The sequence below is a fragment of the Mauremys mutica genome, chromosome 25 (genome assembly GCF_020497125.1).
Source record: "Mauremys mutica isolate MM-2020 ecotype Southern chromosome 25, ASM2049712v1, whole genome shotgun sequence".
NCBI classification, from domain to species: Eukaryota; Metazoa; Chordata; order Testudines; family Geoemydidae; genus Mauremys; species Mauremys mutica.
In genome coordinates this window covers 9,956,426-9,968,934 of record NC_059096.1, presented here as the reverse complement: position 1 = coordinate 9,968,934, position 12,509 = coordinate 9,956,426, and the positions used below count along the sequence as shown (strand labels likewise).

At 54.4% G+C, this 12,509-nt stretch overlaps 1 protein-coding gene across 4 annotated transcripts in view; it reads left to right on the top strand.

The window, feature by feature from the left end:
* The window catches only part of ITGB3 (integrin subunit beta 3), a 39,639-nt gene that overhangs the window by 17,525 nt on the left and 9,605 nt on the right, over positions 1 to 12,509 (top strand). For 3 of the 4 annotated variants that reach the window (XM_044999601.1, XM_044999599.1, XM_044999598.1), the window contains exons 3-9: positions 2,905 to 3,097; positions 6,466 to 6,718; positions 9,650 to 9,812; positions 10,327 to 10,488; positions 10,874 to 10,969; positions 11,580 to 11,669; positions 12,361 to 12,495. In XM_044999601.1, the coding sequence (XP_044855536.1) occupies positions 3,061 to 3,097; positions 6,466 to 6,718; positions 9,650 to 9,812; positions 10,327 to 10,488; positions 10,874 to 10,969; positions 11,580 to 11,669; positions 12,361 to 12,495 (936 nt within the window). In that variant the 5' untranslated portion in view covers positions 2,905 to 3,060. The remainder of the gene's footprint in view (positions 1 to 2,904; positions 3,098 to 6,465; positions 6,719 to 9,649; positions 9,813 to 10,326; positions 10,489 to 10,873; positions 10,970 to 11,579; positions 11,670 to 12,360; positions 12,496 to 12,509) is intronic. The other variant, XM_044999600.1, reaches the window with a different exon arrangement.

The window sequence follows — 12,509 nt, the reverse complement described above, 5'->3', positions numbered from 1 at the left end:
GGGGGGGAAGCAAGGCAGATAGCGCAGCAGCGGAGGCCTGCTCACAACGCCATTTGTATCCTTCCCCTCATTTGATCTGAACAAAAAATAGTCCCTTCTCCTGGGCCCTTTCAGATCCCAATTCACAGCTGGAATCTGTCTCCGTAACAAGCTGACTCTCCCCACCTCAGGCTCTGGGAAGGTTTGGCTTCGGCATTTGAAAACCCCCTGGGCTGAATCAGGCCCACGTAGTGCAGATGCAGCTGGACGAGAGACTTTGGATTTAGGAGGACACGTGTCTGTGTTTCTTTAAATGCGTAACAAGAAGCCAGGTAGAGGGATGCTGGAGGAGATTCTTAGCGGAACCGTGACTGTGAAGCAGCGAGAGGGACACCCCATGGCTTTAGGGTGATGCTGGGAGGATTGTGACTGATCTCTGCTTCAGGAAGCCCTACGGATCACGGCTCCTTTGCACTAGGCATGGGCCAGACAACTAACCCAAAAGCAGCTGCCCCAGAGAGTTCTCCATCTGGGGCTTAGACAACGCAGAGCAGGTGAATAAACCCACAGGGAGGTGGGAGGGCGAGATACAGGAACAGACACTGTGTTTGCATACGTTGTTGGGTCTGATGCTCTCTGGCTCTATGTTCATAAAGTGACTAACAGTCTAACCAGACAAAGCAAAGGGCTGTGGGGGAGGGATGTAATATACAAGCAGAGGGAATAATGGGATGCCTACGAGCATCACGGTGATCAGAGAGGCTCTGATTTTCAGCAGGTGGGTGCCCGCGTCTTCTTTTGGGAAGAGGGGCAGTGCTGCCTAGTGGGTAGAGGTGCTGCACTGGGACTTGCGAGACCTGGGTTTTATTCCTGGCTCTCTACAGACCTGCTGTGTGACCTGGTGCCAGTCACTTCTCTCTTGCTGTTTCCTAGTCTTTGCCTGGTTAGACCATAAATTCTTTGTGGCCGGGATTGGCTCGTAGACTTTATTCAATGCGGAGTTATTCCAGAATAGCTATTCTGGATTAACTCCAGGAAGCAGGGTACGTCCAGATTGGCGGGTAGTGATCGATCTATCGGGGATCAATTTATTGCATCTAGTGTAGACGCGATAAAATCGATCCCTGGTCGCTCTGCCGTCGACTCCAGAACTCCACCCAGTGTAGACCTAGCCGCAGACTAAGCAAATTTGGAATAAGAGCGTCCACACCTGGCGTTAATCCGGAATAGTTAATCTGCTCTAAATTCACCCACCCACTCACACCCCTTATTCTGGATTAATTTCCATGTGTAGACGAGCCCGTGCTCTAGAGTTGTACCACACCTAGCACAACAAAGCCCTGATGGTGTTTAGGTGCCAATGTCATTTAAAAATCTTGGCCTTTGTCTCTAGCCAGTTCGTGAACAGCGGAGATCAGGAGTTCAATTATTGCAATATTTGCCTACCTGAGAAACCCCCTCCCCCCAGAGACAGCGCGGCGGGGAAGCTGGCAGCGCCAGCCCTCGGCAGATTAAGAAACTGGCCCCGGGGGGAAAGGGCCAGGCAGGTTTCTCAGAAATGCCCAAGGGGCCGGAGATACACAGGGACTTTGCCATTTAGGTTTCTGGTCCCTGTGGGGTGGGGTGGAGGAACAGCATTTCCTTCAGCTGCTCGGGCTGTTTCAGCTCTGGCTGTTCTCGGTTCTTTCGCTCCTTTTTTGGTGCTTCTGTTCCCCTGCAGCGCTGCAGCCTGCGGTAGGCTGGAGTCGGCAGATAAGTCTGTGGTTTCCTCATCCAGGAATTAGCCTCGTCAACATGACAGGCAGCCCCAACCGGCTGGCTTCTTGTTCGGGGTGAATTTCCAGCCGTACTGCCCTGCAGCTTTGGAAACCCTCCCGTAGGCAGAGCTCCAGGCTCGGGGAAGTCGGGGCCTGGGAAGGTCAGGACACCGGTTGGCTGCTGCGTCCCCACTTTCTGCCGGCGCCTAGGCTGCGTCTCACCCACTCCCGGCAAACCTAGCCGCTGTTTGCAAAGCAGCTGCAGAGAAAGGTCTGCGCCAGCAGCGCTCCTGGGTCCTTCCGTCTTAGCCCTGGCGTGACAATGGTTTTAAACCATCCTGCTCCAGGCCTTCGAACGACTGGGGATCAGGAACAAATTGCCCCAGGGGTGGGTTAGCCCGTAACTGCCTCCCGCAGGGTTTCTCCCTCAGAAGCAGCTGGTGGTGGTGGCCACTGAGAGAGACCGGGGTCTGGGCTAGATGGGTGGCAGGTCTGCGCTGGTGATTCCTATGGGGCAAAGCGGAGTCAAACCCACTCAGGAAACATGTTGTTGTCCCAAGCCCACGGACGCCGGAGGGTTCCACGCCTACATGCCCCATGGGCAGCTGTGGGGCTTGAACCTGGGACGCTTCTGCAGCAAAAGCACTGGCCTTTCCCGCCAGAGCTAAAGGAGCAGCTCCCTGCGCCCCCAGCATGGAGCAGGTGTTTGTCAGCTGTGGGGCCGGCCAGGGCCATAGTTACACTCACTAAGTGCCAGGTTTATAAAAGAGCCCCCTGGAAGAGAGGGGGAAGCATTGAAAATGGAGCTAAGGCCGAGTGGCATTTTGGACAGGCTGGAGGGCGAGAGATGGGAAGGCCGGAGAGATGGCCACAGTGGCCCCGGCAGCCCTGGTTGAGCCTGGGATCGTTACCTCTGGGTCTATGTATTGCCAAGGCTCCCAGCCTGTCACTGGCTCCCCACCTCTTCTCCTGCCGTCGTCAATGAGGGGAGGCCCCTGTGTTGAATCCTGCCGGCCACCCAGCCTGGGCTCGTCCCGGGCGCTGTGCTAAGGGGTTTCAGAGCCACAGCCCCGCTCCCGACGGCGCCTGCTCCGCTGCCCCTCTTTCTGGCCTAATCCCCGGCAGCGGCATCAGGACTTTGTTTCTATCTCCGCCTTCTTGCTCACAGGACTTGAAGCAGGGAACCCCTCGCTGCAACCTGAAAACGAACCTCCTCCAAAATGGCTGCACGCGGGATTTCATAGAGTACCCGGTCAGCAGCACGGAAATCCTAGAGGACAAGCCGCTCAGTAACACCGGCTCTGGACAGACCGTCGCCACCCAAATGAGCCCTCAGAAAATTAAACTGCACCTGCGGCCAGGTAGGAGCCAAAAAAAACCCTGTTGGGGTTGAGGGGATTGAACCTGAAACCTCTGGCTCTCAAACCATGAGCCTCCGCTGCCTGAGCTAAAAGAGTCAGTGCACTTGGCTCATAGTAGCTTCATCAGCCTCCATACATGGCCCAGCCACCCCTAGACAAGGCCAGAGCAGCACACAAGTGGGTGTAGGTTACGTATAGAGAGCAACATCCAATTCTGTAGCTTTACAATCGGCAAGGTTGTGTCTTTGTTACAGGAACCCAGTGTTAATCAATGGATTAACCCCGCAGGCCAGGTGATATGCTGTAGGCCAGGTGAGCTGTTAAGGCCTTGCAACTGTACCTGTGACTCAATGCCAGACTAGTTACAGGATCCAATTTTCAAAAGCACTTCAGTGACCTAGGTGCCGAAGTCCCAATTTCAAAAGCCACTTAGGTGCTTAGGAGCTTAAGTCTAATTGACATCATCATAATAATGCCTAGCACCTGTATGGCGCTTTTCATCGGTAGCTCTCAAAGCACTTGACAAAGGAGGTCAGTATCATTATCCCCGTTTAACAGAGGGGGAAACTGAGGCACAAAGCAGGGACGTGATCGCCCAGGTCAATTGAACTGAAAGTCGGGTTTGAAAATGGGACGTAGGCTCCTAATTCAGTGGGGCGCTTAGGAAGATGTTACCCCTCATCTGATGTGTTGGAGAGCCGGATAACGTAGGGCTGTGTTTTGTGTTTCATACACACTGGGTCTGTATCTCACATACACACAGTATGCTCATTGCAGCCCTGGTGAAATGCAGTCGAAACCAACTCATACACCGCACAGACCTTAGCTGGGCTCGGAGCATAATACACAGCATCAGAGACAGCCTGGGAAACAGGCGTGAAGGGACTTGCCCAGGGTCACACGACAGGTCAGCGGAAGAACTGGGACGACAGCCCAGGTCTCCTGACTCATCGGGCCGTGTCCTGTGCACCAGGCCGTGGGCCCTCCCTTATTAAAAGTTTGCTTACCCTGGACTGCAGCCGAGTCTGTGCGTGTTGCTTATTGTGGGGCCTGGTAGTCTCCCATCCTATTTCTTTGGGAGCTGGCAAGCTACACCCACGCCACCAAAATCTGCAGGGAGTATGGTTGCCAACCTTCCAGGATTGTCCCGGAGTCTCCAGGAATTATTAATCTTTAATTAAAGGTTACCCTATATACTCGTTCATAAGCCGAATATTTTTGGTAACAAAGTGATGCATCAAAGAGCAGGGGTCAGCTTATAAACGGGTCTACACCAAAATTTGTCGATTTTAAACTCTGGAATCATTGAATTGAATATCTAATACATTGTCGTTTTGTTTAACTGGAGCGTCTGCAGGCATGGAGCCTCTCAGCTCCCTGTGGTCGCGGTTCGCCGTTCCCAGCCAATGGGAGCTGCGGGAAGTGGTGTTGGCTGGGAACGGCGAACCGCGGCCACTGGGGGCTGAAGAGCTCCGGGCCTGTGAACGCTCCAGGTAAACAAAACGTCCAGGAGGAGCCAGGAGGAGGAGCCAGGAGCCAACCCCTGAAATATAGGGTCAGCTTATGAAAGGGTCATACAGTTTTTGCTATTTTTACCTAACCGTCGGGGGGAGGGGGGGCGCTCGGCTTATAAACGAGCGGGCTAATGACCGAGTATATATGGTATGTCATTTGATGAAACCTCCAGGAATACCACCAACCAAAGCTGGCAACCCTAGCAGGGAGGAGACAGGTGGCTTGGGCCGAGTATCTGGAAAGAGTTGAGTCCTTGAACGTGAATGATCTCATCCATGTTATAATTAACCCCGAACCTCCTAAAGCCCTGGCACCCCTCCCATCCCACCACTTTGCAGGAGAAGATGCTTGGGAAACTCCTTATGGACCTCTGGTAGCCCACCCATGGGGCCGCTGAGTGATGCATTCTGGGTGTCTTTTACCAAGCCAGGAAGTGCACGAGGGTGGGAGAGAAGGAATATTTCTTTGGGACGAGGAGAGTCTGACGACCCCATACAGCCTGGTGATCTGGGGCGCTGAGCGGAGGGCGAAAGGCTCGACTCAGTGCTAGCCCCGTAGGGAAGGAGTTCAGAGCTGAGGAGCCATTGCTGTAGATAAGTGGTAGGTGCTGCAGCCTGGCACAGAGCTGCGGGACCCGCTCCTGCAGCCTGAAAATCATCGGCACATCACACGGTGTCTCCTTTCCTTCCACGGGGAAAGACGACCCCGGCTGCTCACTCTTGGCCCAGGATTCTGGTTCTGAACAGCTGGGAGGAGCCCGTCAAGACCCGAGTGCTGGCAGAGGTCCAGTCAGGGTCTCTTTAGGTCTCGGGAAGGCGAAAGGCTGCATCTATTCTATGCAGGTTCGTATCTCGCCATAGTCACCTGAGCGCTTCGCAGTCACGGGCTAAGTGACATGACTAACATCTGTCATGTGTGGTTTGTTCTTTCTCTCATCCTGGGGGTTTCTGAATGGCTCCTGGGAGGGAAGTTCCCCATCAAAATTTCCATCAGAGTCAGAGAGGCTGCATCTTCATTCTGCCTGTACCCCTGGAATGATTCAGTGGCTAATGCTCTTTATCTGGGGCAGTGAGGATCTGAGTGAGTCTCAGCTCAGCCCTAGAGGCTATGGGCTGATAGAAGCCAGCGGTGTGCTGTCTGCCCGTGCAATGCATGCCCCACAACCGTCTGTCCCCAGGGGACGGTTCCATCCGGCCCCCAAACCAAACGGCGTCCTCCACACAGCGTGACTTCGCACACACCCTGCGCGCCAGTCCCGCCGCATGGAGGACACACGTTTTGCATTCAGATACAGAATCGCGTGCCTGACAGAAACTGTCACTGTCACCGCTGTTAGAGGCACATGCTTTTCGTCCCCAGCGCAATCCCTGCTCCGGCCCATAGTAGATGTTAGCACCCAAGGGTTAAATTATTCGTGGTCGATTGCAAGGCTCATGCCTAGCTAAGGACACCCTTGCATTATCCGTGTGGGAGTCCTAGACCAGGCAGGGAAGCTTCTTGCACTTTTGCCCGTATGGGATAAAACCAGCATATATCTTAGATTATGAGACGGGATTATGATAATCTAGCCTGGCTTCCTGTATAACACAGGCCATGGGACTTCCCAGAATTCATTCCTGTTTGATCCCAAGCACTGTGTCCTGCAGTTTTACCCCCATTTGTGTCTGTCTCACCACAGCAGGCTGAGAGCCTCCATGGGGCAGAAGACTCCTGTCCAATGAGACAATCACTTAGCTTCCATCTGGGTCTGTGAGCTGGGTCACCCCAGTCAATTCAACCTCCTTCCATCCCACTGGGATCCAGGGGAGATCTCCAGCACCTGCTCCTAACCCCACTGCCGCGTTCCCTTTCAGATGACTCCCAGATCTTCTCCGTCCAAGTGCGCCAGGTGGAGGACTACCCAGTAGACATCTACTACCTGATGGACCTGTCCAATTCCATGAAGGACGATCTCCACAACATCCAGAGCCTGGGCACCAAGCTAGCCACCGAGATGCGCAAGCTGACCAGCAACCTGCGGATTGGCTTCGGGGCCTTTGTGGACAAGCCCATCTCGCCGTACATGTACATCTCCCCGCAAGAAGCCATCGACAACCCGTGCTACGAGTAAGTCCCAACCCAGAGGACGCAGCAACAGTGGTGGCCTGAGCTAACCCTCCCTAGAGTCAATGAGAGTCTTTGCATTGACTTCCAAGGGGTATTGAGGTCGTAGGTGCCCAAAGCCAATTGGCTTTATGGCACAAGGATGTCAGTGGGAGACATTCTGCCAGATCCTCAGCGGTTTGAGCATTGGCCTGCTAAACCCAGGGTTGTGAGTTCAAGCCTTGAGAGGGCCATTTGGGGATTTAGTTGGGGATTGGTCCTGCTTTGAGCAGCGGGTTGGACTAGATGATCTCCTGAGGTCCCTTCCAATCCTAATAATCTATGATCTGGTCCATTGTATCTAGTAGTTAGAGAGGAAGGAGCTAGGGCTCCTGGGAAGTGCTGGGCAAAAAAAAATTTCAACAAAAAACACAGATTGGAGTCGACTGAAATACTTCAGGACTTTGTGGCAAATTCAGCAAGTTATTTCAGTCGGGGGGGGGGGAAATTCTGAAAAAAATCTAAAGGTTTTCACTTTTTGTTTAGAATTTTATTTCAATTTTATTTCCAAAAAAAAACCCACACAAATGAAACAAAACTTTTCGTTCAAGCTGAACTGAAATTTTGTCAACATTTTCGGTTCACCAAAACCCTTTTTTTCTTTTTATTTGGTTCTGCCCCTGATCCGAAAACTCAGCCATACACACCGCTGAGCTCCTGGCTTCTGCTGCTCCCTTGCTGTAGGACCGTGGGCAAAAGGCTACATCTTTCCGGCCCTCATGTCCCCATCTGCAAAAGGAGGAGGATAAAACACTTCAATATCATTTTTCACCTCTAGATTGTCAAGCACCCTTACAGGAGTAAGCTGCATTATTGCTGTTGTGTAGAACAGTGTCTGCAGAGATGTGGTGTTTTGGTCTAGTAACATCTAGAGATCGCAGCCAAGATGGGGGTCCCTTGTGCAGGGCACTACACAATCCCACACAATGAGTCACTAACAGCTCTAGGAACAGAATCCAGGAGTCCTGACTCCCGAGCCAGTGCTCCATCCGCTCTTCCACACTGCTGACCTCAGAGGGTTATTGAAGTGTTGATGAGCGGCCTAGTGGATGGAGTACTGCACGGACACTCAGGAAGCCAGGGCTCTATTTTGGGCCCTGCCAGGTGGCCTTCCCCTCCCCATGCCTCGGTTTCCCCATCTCTAAAAAGGTGGTAATAATACTGAGCTCCTTTGTAAAATACTTGGCGCTCTACTGATGAAAAGTACTAGACAAGAGCCAGGTATTATTATTACTGGTCAAGCAGCACAACAGGATAAAGTTTGGAATAGCAGTTTTTGGACGCTTTTAAATGACGACTTCTTGGAAAAGCCAGCTCTAAAGCCCACGAGAGGGGAGGCTGTTCTTGGCTTAGTCTTAAGTAGCATACCAGGAGCTGACTCAAGAAGTGACAGCAGCTGAGCTGCTCAGTAAGAGAGACCACAATATAATTCACACAAGACCAAGGGGACAGTCAACAAAGTGAGAAGAGGAGAAATTTAAGATGGGTAAAAGGACATTTTCACCTTATGTGTTGTTAGACTGTGGAACTCACTGTCACAGGAAGTTGTGGAGGCCAAGAACCTAACAAGACTGAACAAGCGACTGGACATTCATATGGGTAGCAAGAAGATCCAGAGTTGTTATAATTAACAACCACCAACGTTTTGGAAGGGATATTAGATCTCGTGCTTCAAGACTGAAGCCAATCTGTGTTAGGGCCCAAGATGAGACCTAATGTAGGGAGCAGATTATCCCACATCTGCTACTGTACAGTTCTGACCACTTCCTCTGAAGTATCTGGCACTGGCCGCGGTGGAAAGATTCTGGGCTAGAGAAACTTTGGATCTGATTCAGTCTAGCTAAAAAAGAGTAAAGGGCCATTATTTATTAGAGTTATGTAACTTCAGTATAAGAAATTCAGTGTTTCTCTGATTTCTTACAGGAAAAATACATTGGGGGGAGGGGAGGTTTGTCTCATTTTCTTTTTTAAATGACAGAAGATTTAAAAAGAAGATGAAGTTTTAGTGTGTCAAACTCTGCCGTGATTTATGATTTTTAAATGTTACGGCGGAGGGGTGTTTAAAAACGTATGGAGACGGGCACATGTTTCTGGCGTTGTGTTACGCCATGGTGAGCCTGGTGTGTGCCAACTTTTCCAAAGTGCCCAGGCCCAGCTTTTCAACCACTATCCACCCACAAAGGAGGCCTGATTCTCAGAAGAGCTCAGCTGTGGCTTTTCTCTCAGAATCATGGAATATCAGGGTTGGAAGGGACCTCAGGAGGTCATCTAGTCCCACCCCCTGCTCAAAGCAGGACTAATCCCTAGATAGATTTTTGCCCCAGATCCCTAAATGGCCCCCTCAAGGACTGAGCTCACAACCCTGGGTTTAGCAGGCCAATGCTCAAACCACTCTTCAGATTTCTGATACCCGTGTCCGTCACCGTGGTATCTGAGCACCTTCCGGAGGTGCATTGAGCCATGTGACTGGCATCTGTCAGCCGATGGCTCTGTCTCCTTTCCTGTACCGAGGGGGATTTTTCTGTGTAGATTAAATATATCTCACGTGCTCTGTGTTTGCGGAGTGCGCCTTACACTCAGAGCGCAGCGCAATGAGGTTTGGTACCGAGATCCTGCAGGAGTTTGCTCCACCGCCTTGGGCTGGCTGCACTGCTCGATTGCTCTGTGTCTCCTGGGGGGGGGTCGCTGACACCCTGCTGTTCCCCTATTGCAAAGGGAGCAGTGCCAGCTAGCTGGGAGAGACGTCCCAGTATGGAATGGGGGGGGTGATACTGGTATGGGGGTTTTCAGCCATTTCTGTAAGGACACTGCAAGACACGCTGTGCCGTCCACACTCTTGACCTTCCCCTGTGTTGGGGAGCTACAGTCCTGCTCTCCACGGTTGCTTCCCCACAGGATCCACCAAACTTGCCTGCCCATGTTCGGCTACAAGCACGTCCTGTCGCTCACGGACGAGGTGACCCGCTTCAACGAGGAGGTGCGCAAGCAGAGCGTCTCGCGGAACCGCGACGCGCCCGAAGGGGGGTTCGACGCCATCATCCAAGCGACAGTCTGCGACGTAAGAGCTCTGGCCTGGGGCAGAGAAGGGTCACCAGGCGGGATGCTGTGGGCTGGGCATCTCGCAGTGCGGTGAGGCCAGCGGGACGTGCAGCGAGAGCAGGTGTGAGGTGCAGGGGGCTGAATGCTGAACATAGGAATTGGCAGGCTGGGTCAGAACAGAACAGTCTCTGGGACCGGTGCCAGGTGCTTCAGAGGAAGGGGCATGGAACCCCAGAATGGACCATGGAATAACCTGCCCATCAGGGGAAATTCTTCCTGACCCCAAGGCAGTCAGTGCTGCTCATGCCCTGAAGCATCAGGGTGTCCCCTTTATTCATTTACATCCCTTCCTAATCATACCCCACGTTTAGGAGTAGCTCATACTTCCTTGCTGGCTTGCCCCTGGCGCTGGTCACCCCTGATTGCTCCAGATACCAGAGCTCAGGCCGTAACAGTAATGATGGCCTCCGCGGATGTCCAACGGTGCTAGGGTATAGAAAAGGCTGGGAACCCGCTCCTGTGTTTTGCTGCAGGAGAAGATTGGCTGGAGGAACGATGCTAGTCACCTGCTGGTGTTCACGACAGACGCCAAGACCCACATCGCTCTGGACGGGAGGCTGGCGGGGATCGTACAGCCCAACGACGGGCAGTGCCACATCGACAAGGATAATCTCTACTCGGCCTCCACCACGCTGGTAAACGCAGGGCCCTGCCTGCCGGTCGGGGGGAGGGAAGCGGGTCCCTGTGGAACGTGGGAAGCTTGCGCACGAGAGCACGCAGATAGATATGTGTGTAAATGCAGGAGTGTGTGTGTGTGTGTGTAGTTGTGTGCACACACGTGGATGTTCATGGGCCACGTGTGTGCACCTGTGTCCATGTAAGACAGTAAAGGGAGGATGTGTGCTGGTTGCAGGGCTCCCGCCTCCGGGGAGGGGAGAGGAGGGGAATACAGGCCAGGCCGGCAGGGCCTGGTGAGACGTATTGTGCAGTGGGGCTGGGGGAGGGATTAGATGTCTCACCACCTGCTGCGCCTGCGGAAGCGCCAGCCCCCAAGGCCTGACAACTCGTTTCTCTCCCCAGGACTATCCCTCGCTGGGCCTGATGACTGAGAAACTCTCCCAGAAAAACATCAACTTGATCTTTGCCGTGACGCAGGGCGTGGCCGGCCTCTACAAGGTGGCTGCTCCACGCTGGCGTCCCGGATGCCCCGCCCAGAGCCTAGGAAGCTCCGCCCCCAGTGGTGGCTCCCTCCCCTCCCCAGCACCTGAGGGGCTCAGCACACCCAGGGCCACCCCGCATGACAGCTGGAGCTGGGAGCCGACCCTCTAGACATTCACCAGCAGTCCCCAGGGCCAGGCCATCGCGAGCCACCCATGGCCGATGAAAGGAGACACTGGGTCTGCCCACAATCTGCTCCCAGGAGGCTAGAAACCCATTCGCGACCCCCTCCCAGACCTTCAATGACCCTCAGCTCTCCAGGCTCAGGTTTTATGGTCTGGCCACAGTCACCCAGCAAGACAGCGGCTGAGCCGGGAACAGAGCCCGGCTCTCCTGGCTCCCAGGCCAGCGCTCTGGCCACAGCCTCACCCTGCCTGTGTCTGCAAACGCTCCCCCCACGGAGGTTTGACCCCCACCCCACCCCGGTGCACGCTGGGGCAGAGCTTTGGGCCACGTGGCAAATGCCGGGTTGATGCCCAGGCAGAGCAGCCGCGCTCCACAAAGCTAGCGAGCTGAGCTTAGCGCCAGGCCTTGGCACCGAACCTCCAGCTGTGTGTTTTCTTGCCAGAACTACAGCGAGCTGATTCCCGGCACCACCGTGGGGACCTTGTCCAGCGACTCCAGCAACGTCCTGCAGCTCATTCTGGAGTCCTATGGGGTGAGAGAGCAGTGGGGACTCCATGGCCCCCGGGACAACCTAGGGCATCCCCCAGGGCTGCTTTGGGGGGGTTCCTACGGGGGTCTCCTCACTTGAGAGGAGCCTCATGTCGGAAGCAGAGCAAAATGGGGGGGTGCTTCTGCAGGATCTCAGCCCTTAAAGAGGGACCTGCAAACACCCCACCGACGCGCTGCATCAGAGCTCCAGCCCCGAGCAGCCCAGAGACACTCGCCAGCTGTTTGTACCCTGAGCAGCCTCCCCGGTTCCAGCCGTGAACATCTGCCTTAGCGATGCACAGAGGAAGTGAGGTCATCCCATTCCCCACCTTGTCCCCTTCCCGCCTCCCGGCAGACAGGCCGGCCCTCGGGCTGATGCCTCGGCGGCAGAGGAAGGACCTTTGGCGAGCGAGTCTTTTCCCAAGCGCCTCGGGGCCGTGCGCCGAGCTCGCTGCTCTAGGAGAGCCTCCCTCTCTCCCTAGCAGGTCACCGGTTCCAGTCCAGCTCAGGGCGGTAGCTCAGGAAAGTTGTCACCAGGTGACAGCTGCTTGGTGACCCCTGGGAGCTGGAGCCGGTTGGCCCTCTCTGCGTCTCCGTAGGCCTGCGTCTCTGCGCTGGCTACCGGTGAGAGCTCCCCCACTCCCAGTGCTCGGCTGGCCCCTCTCAATGCCCCGTTCCTCCCTCCCTCCCTCCAGAAAATCCGCTCCAAGGTGGAGCTGGAGGTGCGAGACCTGCCCGAGGAGCTGTCCCTCTCCTTCAACGCCACCTGCCTCAACGACGAGGTCATCCAGGGACTGAAGTCCTGCGTGGGACTCAAGATAGGAGACACGGTGAGTCTTGCCAG